The sequence below is a fragment of the Cebus imitator genome, unplaced genomic scaffold (genome assembly GCF_001604975.1).
Source record: "Cebus imitator isolate Cc_AM_T3 unplaced genomic scaffold, Cebus_imitator-1.0 Scaffold94, whole genome shotgun sequence".
NCBI lineage: Eukaryota > Metazoa > Chordata > Mammalia > Primates > Cebidae > Cebus > Cebus imitator.
In genome coordinates, this window is record NW_016107409.1 from 5,701,768 (window position 1) to 5,712,556 (window position 10,789).

A 10,789-nucleotide genomic window follows, 5' to 3' on the forward strand; every position below is an offset into this window, starting at 1 on the left:
CACTCAGAAACGTGGTTTCTAAATATCATTCTCCCCTAAAAGGAACCATGGCCAACTCCTTGGAAAAATGGCTAAGTCCAGGGCTTAGGCAGAAATGTACAAGATGAGTCTAAAACATCTCTCTATGTCAAAAAATAAGAGGTGCTCAAAGAATGATGAAGACATGTCAAAAGGACATGAATATTTCATCATTAATTTATCCTTACATATTAATCTTTCCATCACTTACCTATTACTTCCATGGAATAAGTTCCTAGCAGTTGATGGAATTAAAAACAAAGAAACAAAAAGAAATTTATGGAATTGCTGGGTGAAAGCCATGAATATTTTGTGATTAATTTTTCTAGCTTTCTCATTATCCCAGGCCCACTCTACTGGATGAGCTTATTGTCTGTCTCTCCAGATAATGGCAGCATCAAGGACTGAACGAAATGCCTGAGCTGTGAGGTTAGTGGCAGAGAAAATAGTGGGATTCATTCTACGTTGTTTTGAGTAGGAATATGTGTGCATGTTATTTAAGTTACACACACACACACACACACACACACACACACACACACACGTTGCCAGACTGCCTTTCAGAAAGTTTGTACCAAACTAAACTCCCATCATATCATCAGTATAACACTGTTCTAAACTAAGTCAATTTTATAACAGAAAAATTGTCTCATTAATTTTTCATTTCCATTCTTTTTATTATTAATGGGTCCCCACATGACCTGGAATGTTAAACGTGTTTAGAAATAAAGCTAGAAACTAAAAGTCTCTGGGAGAAGCCATATTATTAGTACAGGTTATGTGATTATCAATAAGATATATGTTGTATATACCAAACATTTGGAAAACTGAAGTATTCTGAGGTAGGATGGTGATGCAGAAAGGTTGCCTTTAAGACTAAACAAGCTAAAACAAAACTATAAACTAATTTTTTTTTTTTTTTTTTGAGACAGAGTTTCACTCTTGTTGCCCAGGCTGGACTGCAATGGTGCAATCTCAGCTCACTGAAACCTCCATCCCCTGGGTTCAAGCAATTCTCCTGCCTCAGTCTCCCGAGTAGCTGGGATTACAGGTGCACACCAACGTGTCTAGCTAATTTTTGTATTTTTAGCAGAGCTGGAGTTTCACCATGTTGGCCAGGCTGGTGGTCTCAAACTCCTGACCTCAGATGATCCACCCACCTCGGCTTCCCAAAGTGCTAGGATTATAGGCGTGAGCCACAGCACCCAGCCCAGCAAAACTATGAACTAATTAAAATGTGGCACACATCAGATGTCCAAAGATACAAAAATAATTCAGGTACATTGGTTTAGAAATATCACATAAATTGCTTGATAACAAGGGCCCAAATGTTACCAACTGTCAGAAGAAGCTGTTACTCTCATCTTATTCACAACTGGACTCTCCTCTGAGTATTAAGACAGAACCAAATTCAGGAAGAGCTGCATTCCAAGTTGCACGTCTTTTCCCTCCTCTCGACCTCTCCCAATCTCTCCACCCAGAGCCCTGTCTACTGGAATGAGCAGCCATGCCATGTAGATCTCCTAGCTTCTGGCCTGCACCACACAGCGAGCTACTGCTCAGCTTCAGGAGATCCGGTAGAGAGGCAAGGTCCTCCCACACCACATTAGATACAATGCAGTATCTATCTAGACTGTGTATTATGCACGGTTACGCCAGCAGGTGAGCTCTTATTTACTACATATTTTACGTGCATTTGAACCTATGAGGTATTAATACCATCTCCTCAGATGAGGAAACAGAGCAAACAACCTACCAAAAGTCACATAGCTAGTAAGCGACAGGGCTAAGGACTAAACCTCAGGCTGATTCCCAGGTCCATACTCATAACCAGTATGCCACACTGCCTTTCTAAAATCTTAGTTGTTTTCATTTTTTATCCAAATGTATGTTTTTTGTTTTTTGTTTTTTTTTTTTTTGAGACGGAGTTTCGCTCTTGTTACCCAGGCTGGAGTGCAATGGCGCGATCTCGGCTCACCGCAACCTCCGCCTCCTGGGTTCAGGCAATTCTCCTGCCTCAGCCTCCTGAGTAGCTGGGACTACAGGCACGCGCCACCATGCCCAGCTAATGTTTTGTAGTTGTAGTAGAGACGGGGTTTCACCATGTTGACCAGGATGGTCTCGATCTCTTGACCTCGTGATCCACCCGCCTCGGCCTCCCAAAGTGCTGGGATTACAGGCTTGAGCCACCGCGCCCGGCCCAAATGTATGTTTTTTTAACCACAGGTAACCCATAACCTATAAACCTACAAACTTAGAGGTTAATTTGCCTCTAAGAATCAGTACTTGATTCGACATTTAAAGTATGTGAGGATAGTCTGCCTGGTCTGCCCTACATCTTCTCTTAGTAGCCCTAGACTTTCAAACATTCCTTATAAGACATTAATTTTTTTTCAGCTTTCTGATTATCCTAGTCTCACTCCACTGAATGATCTTATTCATCCATGTCTCTCTTTAAGTACAGCACTAAGAACTGAACATAATGTTTTCACTGTGAGCTGACTGGCAAAGAAAGGAGTAGGATTATCATTCCACTTCATTCTAAACAACAAACATCTATCAATAGGCCTTTTGTTTATAAGCTCATAAATTTCATGACTCATATTAAGCTCAAAATCAACTAAAATCCCGATAACCTAGTCATATGCACTGTAAGCCTTTCCTCACCCCTCCTACATTTGTTTAATCGTGAATTTAGTTAAAGTCAGTGACAACATTGAAAACTAAGTAAATCAGGAAGGTAAACAAGACAGCCTGGAGAATACAGCCAGGAGACCAATGAGGGAACAAGCTGTTTTCAAGCATTTTCATAACAGTCTTAGAGTACTAATTACTCTAAGTCTGTTCTCATCAGTAAAAGCATCTAGATTTTCTACAAGACTGATTATGTGTTATGTTAGGTAGAAAATCTGCTAGATCTGTTGCCTACATATAGAACACACAAACATACACAATCTGCTTATTTGTCTCTGATATTGGTATACATAGAAACCACTAGATTCCCTTTTAAGAAATTCTTAGGGCCAGGGCAGTGGCTCACGCCTATAATCCTAGCACTTTAGGAAGCCAAGGAGGAAGGATCACTTGAGGTCAGAAGTTTGAGACCAGCCTGGCCAACATGGTGAAACCCTGTCTCTATTAAGAATACAAAAAAATTAGCTGGGCATGGTGGTGGGCACCTGTAATCCCAGCTCCTCAGGAGGCTGAGGCAGGAGAACCGCTTGAACCCAGGAGGTAGAGATTGCAGTGAGCTGAGATCACATCACTGCACTCCAGCCTGGACAGCAGAGCAAGATTCTGTTTCCCAAAAAAAAAAAAAAAAAAAAAAAAAAAAAATGGTAGGTTTACTTTTTCTTCAACTGTGGTTGAGGAAACTGATTTGAATAAAAGAATTTCAACTTACTACTACAGAGGATTTTACTTTCAAAAGAATTCAGAGACTTAAACGAGAAAAGCAAGGAATATAAACACTGACCATGTACCCTAGGGAAGAGACCAAGATGCAACAAAGTAAACCAAAGCCTTAGAACTACATATAAGAAAGAACGACAAAGCAAAATCAGACTTCTGTGCTATATTCTGAAGTTAGCATAGCTAAGCCTAAAGGGGTTTGAAAAATACTTAGCTCTGGTTAGTGGATTTAAAACATAACAATGTTTTAAAACACTGTCCACATTAAATATCCAAGTTTTCGAAATGCTAAGCTATTTCATTTGCTTTATAAACACCCTATGGATTGGAAAGGCATTATTATCAACATTTTACAAACAAGAAGGATAAGGCCCAAAGCCAAACAACTATCAACAGCCATTTAGGACTAGAAGCCGCGTCTTGAGCTCTATAGTGAAGGCACTCCACAATACCATGAGGTTTGTCATCTAAGTACTTTCTCCTTTAGCCCGCCTGCCTTCAGTGACATACATTCCTGAGATTTTTGTCTTGGTTGTGGCTCCCATTTCAGTAAAATCTAATATAAAAAATTCTGAAGTTCATTACAGAACAGTAGCTAATTGTGTGCATTACAAAGAACTTCACATTGGGGGAAAAAAACACTGCAGATTTCAATATCATTTTTCTCTTTCAATAAAAGTATGACAACTCAGAAAAATGTGATACATCTACAGCTTTCCAGGAATATGTTCATCTTATAAACTTAAATATACAAATAAATAATATTTCCATATTATCTCAATGGATTCATATAAAAGCGCTGCAAACAAGCAACTTTAAGGATAAGAAATCTAAAGTCAGAAGATTCAGTGACTTGTACAAAGTCTCACTTATAGTAAATGCCTAAGCTAGAACTATGAGCTGCTAGAGTTTTCTGACCAATAAAAGGCCAGAATACAAGCCTGACTCCACTATTAACATATAGTCAATAGTTCCTTGAGAAAATGAGGTATTACAGTTGGCCCCCTACATCTGTGGGTTCCATATTCGTGGAGTCAACCAATCACAGACTGAAAATATTTTCAAAATCAGCTGGGAATGGTGGCTCATGCCTGTAATCCCCAAACTTTGGGAGGCTGAGGAAGGAGGATCCCTCAAGCCCAGGAATTTGAGACCAACCTAGGCAACATATGGAGACCCTGTCTTTACAAAAAACAAACAAACAAACAAACAAAAATTAGCTGGGCATGGCAGCACTTGCCTATAGTCCTGGGCAACAGAGTGAGACCCAGTTTCAAAAAAAGGAGGAAAAAAACTAGTAACAACTATTTACATAGTTTTTACATTATATTAGGTATAAGTAATCTAGAGATGCTTTAAAGCATACAAACGATGTGTGTAGGTTATATGCAAATACTATGCCATTTTATATAAGGGACTTGAGCGTGGCGGATTTTGTTATGGGGGATGGGACATGTCAGATACCAATTTCCTACAGATACTGAGGGAGAACTGTACTTGTCCCTACCTAACTTTACAACACGGTGTCTATCATGCCAAGCATTCTTCTAGACAAGGGAGATACAGTAATCATCAAGACAAAAATCCTGACCTAGTAGACTTTATACTTTAGTAGATGATATGAACAATACACAAACAAATATACAGTGTATCAGATGGATATAGTAGAAGGGGAATAAATATCAACAGCACAAAAGAATAGTGAATAATAAGAGAGTAAGGGAGGTAGAACCTACAGGGTGCTATTTTACATATGGTGGCCAGAAAACACCTCAGTGAGCTGACACTATGAAAGGAGACCAAAAAGAAATGTGGGAGCAAGCCATGGGGATTATCTAAAAAGAGTGTTCCAGAGAGAAAGAACAGAAGAATAGCAAGTTTGAGATGCTTCTGAAACATCCAAGTAGAAACATCAAGGACACAGTCAGAATTATGAATGTGGAGAGAGAGAGGTGTGTGAATATACTTTTTGGTTTTTACTTATTTATTTTCAATTGAAATGAACATTTATTGAGCCCATATTAAATGAGACACAGCTAAGAAATGCCCCTGCCCCATCATGCACAATTCACACCATCCAGCCTAGGATCAATGTCTTGCTGTTTCTCCTCAACCAGGTACATCCTACATTTTACCAGTTTTCTACCATTATGCAGTCTCCTATAGTGTAGTGACAGGCTTGTCTTAAAGCTCAGAATCTTCTTAGAAAGTGGTGGATAACAGTGATAGTCACAACTAACGAAGAATTTGCTTCAAACATGCACTGAGATGGACTCACTGCTTCCTGTGAAGCTGCTACACTTGCCTGTCACTCTACTCATGGGCTCTTTGGAATAAATGACATTCATAACACTCTTCACTCATGGCCAGGGGCAGTGGCTCCAGCCTGTAATCCCAGTACTTTAGGAGGCCAAGGTGGGCAGAACACTTGAGGTCAGGAGTTCAAGACCAGCTTGGCCAACATGGTTGAAACCCCATCTCTACTAAAAATACAAAAATTAGCCGGGCGTGGTGGCGCACATCTGTAATTTCAGCTACTCAGGAGGCTGGGGCAGGAGAATCATGTGAACCCAGGAGGCAGAGGTTGCAGTGAGCCAAGATCACGCCACTTTACTCCAACCTGGGCAACAGAGTGAGACACTATCTTAAAAAATAATAATCTTCACTCACATCATAATCATCACTCATAAGCACTCTTGTCTGAAATGAATTATAATCAGCTGTGGCATCGGCAGCTTCTGCCACAAAACTAGAGGTGGCTGATTCCACATCAGTAGAGAATTCCAAACCCTGCAAGTTCTATGGTTGACTCTAGGTCTGTGGTCAAGTCTAGGTTAATGGTTAAATCTTGGTCTGCAGTTAACTCTAGATCAGTGATCAATTCTAGTAGGTCAGTGCTTGATTCCGGGGGTAGTGGAGAGAAAGTCACAGCTGGGGCACAAAAAACAAAGAAAATCAGGACCTTCCTGAGCATGGTGCCTCCAGGGAGGGCAGAAGCATCTTGAGCTGTATATTTAAATACCATCTGGTACTTAAAGCTATGAGACTGAGATCACCAAGGAAGTGAAAAGAGAGAAAATGAAAGAACTAAGGACTGAGTCCTGGGGTCATATAACATTTAGAGATAGAAGATGAGAAGGAGCTTAGCAAGAAACTGAGAAAAAACAGCCAATGAGGGGAGAGGAGAAGAAATGTGTCCCAGAGTGAAGTGGAAAAAAAGTTTCAGGAAAAAAGTAATCAACTATGTCAAATTCTACTGCAGTTCAAGTAAGAGGGCTACTACTTGACTCTTAGATTTAGGAATGTGGATGTGGCAGATAATAGAAAAGAAACATATGCTCATCTCAGCAGCATATACAAAAATTGGAATGATACAGAGAGGATGAGCATGGCCCTTGCACAAGCATGACACGCGAACTTGTGAAGCCTTCCATATCTTAAAATAAATAAGGAACACAAATTTTTTGGCAGCAACTTCCATCAACAGGTGGAGTCTGTTTTCCCACAACTGAATCTGGGCTTGGCCGTATGAGCTGCTTTGTCAAAAGGACTTTAGCAAATGTGACACACGCACAGGCTTTCAAAGTGCTTGTGCACTGGGCTTCCTTTCTCTTTTGCTATTAGAATGCTTTCACCATCACGTTAATGAGTTTGCTAGAGATGAAATAAACAGCCACCGCCCCTGCTGAGTCAAACCAACCACCACACACAAGTGAGATCATCCTCTCCAGGAAGGCCACCCAGGCCAGCTCCAACCAAAACTGATCCATAGAAGTATGAGCAAATAAAATGGTTTCTGTACTAAGCCACTAAGTTTTGGGATGGTTTGTTATGAAGCAAAAGCTAAGTGATAAAGAGGAAGATGCCAGTAACAGAGAAGAGCTGTTTCAATGGAGTCATGGGCATAGGAATCTGACCGGAGTTGGTTAAGAATGAACGGATGGAAAGAACAGAACACAAGGCCTCCAGCTAATACTAGCTGAGCTTTAGAGGCTTTCCTTTCTAACAGGGCCATTTCCTCAACCAGAAAACTATACTGTTACACCGTTTTCCAGATACTTCCTACCCACTTCTACAGCTCGTATAAGCAGGCATAGTGGTATACTGGCAAAGTTCTACTTTCCTTGGGGTATCCCGCTATACCCAACCCAAGCACACCTGCTCATGGATGCAGACAGGATGGAGGGGTGAAAGAACTAATACTCTGCTGCTTCACCGCCATTAGGGTAAACCAATAAACTTGATGTTATATTTATACCACATGTCACTAGGGGTGTGTGTGTGGGGATGTGTGTATATGTGCAAAGATGTCTCCTTAGAGGGCACCTGTCTCTTGACAAGCCTTGACATGTTCATTACTTGTCATTTTGTAAGTAAACTCTCTAATCAGGAATTATAATCACATTTAAAAACATTTATAAAAATTTCAAAAATAACTTTTTTAAATGTCAAGAATATGTAAATAACTTACTTGGCAATCCGCAGTTTCCCAACTTCACCTCTTCCAGGGGCTTTAGCCCATTGTTGTGACAAATATTTAGGAACCTAAAACCAAGTAAAACACTAATAAGACTATTGTAGATGCTAACAGATCTATTCAAACATAAAATAATATACTGCTTCTATTTTTACTTTCTGCCTCTAATAAGGCATCATTATCAAGTTATCACTGTATGTTTTATGCTACCTGAAATACTAAAACATGTAAAAAATGATTTTAGCTCTCAAAGAGCTTAAATATAATCTCGGTGGTGACACAAAACTAACATAGGTCAAATAACCTAACAGTAATAAAGCACTAACTTACCTTCCCAAATAAGTTCAATTAAAGGTCACAGAAGAGAAAGGCTATCAAAAAAAGCGTCTCAGAAAAGAACAGCACTGACTACAGTAATAGCATTATTTAGAAACACCACTGGGCTTAAGATGATTTCAAAAGTCAAGTTTTATTATGTGGAAAATTGTAACATTAACTACTGTGAAGAAGCTGCTGCTAATATAAAAGGAATATTAAACAGCATAGCTAACATTTATATAATCCTGCCTTCCTGACACTGTTGTAAGCACTTTATACAGATTAACACATTTAGTCCTCACATCTCTATAGAATAGGCACTATTACCCCCATTTTACAGACGATGAATCTGAAGCACCCAGGGACTACACAATTTACTCAAGGTTATATAAAGATGGAGCCAGGACTCAAACCCACGCAGTCTGCCTTCAGGATCTGTGTTCTTAACCAATATACTATATTGCATCTGTAACTGAAGTACATGCAATCCCAAGGACTTTAATGCTCAAAAAGGAGAGTGGATGATATACGCTGAATCTCTATTATACACCTTATCTCACTTCTTCTATAAAGCAATTTGGACTCTGGAATCAGTCCACACCTTGAAAGCTATCCTATTATTAGGAGTGAGATACACCAAGTATGAAGCATAATGCCTTACACAAAGCCAAATACTCAATAAGTGTCAGATGTCATTATTTTTCATGATAAATTTGGAATAATCCAGCTGCCAAAGCTGACACGAAAACTAATTCTACCTAGCAACTACTTCATGTGCAAAAAAAAAAATCACTTGACCACTAGTCAAATAAATTGCAGTACGTTGGTACAGCAAAAATTCAGGAATAGTAAGGTAAAAAGAAGCCCCTGACGGTATTTATTCAATTACGTATGTACTCTTCACACTAAAAGTTACTGAACAGGGCCAGGCATGGTGGCTCACACCTGTAATCCCAGCACTTTGGGAGGCCAAGGCAGGTGGATCATGAGTTCAACAGTTTGACACCAGGCTGGCTAACATGGTGAAACCCCCATCTCTACTAAGAATACAAAAATTAGCTGGGCGTGGTGGCGCATGCCTGTAATCCCAGCTCCTTGGGAGGCTGAGGCAGGAGAATTGCTTGAACCAGGGCGGCAGAGGTTGTGGTGACCCGAGATCGCACCACTGCACTCCAGCCTGGGCAATGGGGTAAGGCTCCATCTGGAGAAAAAAAAGTTACTGAACAACTATTCAATATTATAGGTTCACTGGGCACGGTGGCTCGCTCCTGTAATCTCAGCACTTTAGGAGGCCAATGTGGGCAGATCACTTGAGGTCAGGAGTTCGAGATCAGCCTGGCCATCGTGGCAAAACCCCGTCTCTACTAAAAATACAAAAATTAGACGGGCGCAGTGGCGCAGGCCTGTGGGCCCAGCTACTTGGAAGGCTGAGGCACAAGAATCGCTTGAACCCAGGAGGTGGAGGTTGCAGTGAGCTAAGATCACACTACTGCACTCCAGCCTGGGTGACAGAGAGACTGTCTTAAAAAAAAAAAAAAAAGAGTTAGACAATATACTACAGTCAGTTAGGTACTATGCTAAACATCCATTATCCCATTTCATCCTTCCAGTCACCCTGCCAAATCGCAATCATTCTCCTCATCCTACAGATGAGAAAACTAAGGTTCAAAGGGTTGAAATAACTCAGGTAGCGAGGATCAGATTCAAGACTCAATACCAGACTGGTCTTTTGTCCTCTTCACTAGACGATACTACCTCCCACAAGGGTCTATGTGCTAAAGAAGACTATGTAACAGATCTAAGGAAAAGAGGATTTTGAAGACTCCACATCTTAACAAATTTCCATCACACTATACTCCATCCAAACAAGCTTAGAGGATTTGGCAAACTCCTTAGGATAACTGTATCTACCCATTCGGTCTCCTTTGATTACAGCTGACAGAAAACCCACTTAAAGAGGATTAATGTGCCAAATAACAAAAAATTCCAGAGGTAGCTTAAAGGTGGTTTCATTAAGGGCTCAAATGAGGTCCCCAGGACTCTTTCACTATTTCTTATCTATCTCTCCCCCATGTTAACTCAGTTATTTGGCAGACCCTCACCTTAGGAGGCAAAATGGCAGAGGCAGCTTCTGAAGAGCACAAGTCTCCTTCACAGAAGTCCCCAGCAAAAATCTGTCTTTCATGAAGCTGACGAGGGTGTGTGCCCTTCCCTGGACCTATTGCTGTGCCCAGAGATGAGATACCTCACTGGCCAGCCTGAGTCAATGACATCTTTGAGGAAGAGTAGTAAACACCAATAAAATCACACAGATTGAAAAGGGGAAGCAGTGGTTTCCACAAGCACAATCAAGATTCTACAACAATATCAAAGTAAATGGATACTGGTTAAAGAAGCAAATGCCCACAACACTAACTGTGAGATACGCTAGGAACTTCTCATTATCAACAACAGCATCCCTTTCATAATCTGTATTTCAAGCAACCATTCTGAGCACCATCTCCTAAATTCCTAGCTCTCTCCTTAGTACTTTGGCTCCCAACAATTCTTCTAACCCTTCAATTT

General features: G+C 40.5%; 1 protein-coding gene and 1 non-coding gene across 2 annotated transcripts in view; one reads left to right on the forward strand and one right to left on the reverse strand.

Moving 5' to 3' along the window:
* Nucleotides 1-10,789, reverse strand: part of GTF2F2 (general transcription factor IIF subunit 2) — a 153,512-nt gene that overhangs the window by 126,930 nt on the left and 15,793 nt on the right. Inside the window, exon 2 of the mRNA XM_017536006.2 lies at nucleotides 7,901-7,974. Within this exon, the coding sequence (XP_017391495.1) occupies nucleotides 7,901-7,974 (74 nt within the window). The remainder of the gene's footprint in view (nucleotides 1-7,900; nucleotides 7,975-10,789) is intronic.
* On the forward strand, nucleotides 6,767-6,869 carry LOC119472332. The gene has a single exon (XR_005201472.1). It is a non-coding gene; the product is annotated as a U6 spliceosomal RNA (small nuclear RNA).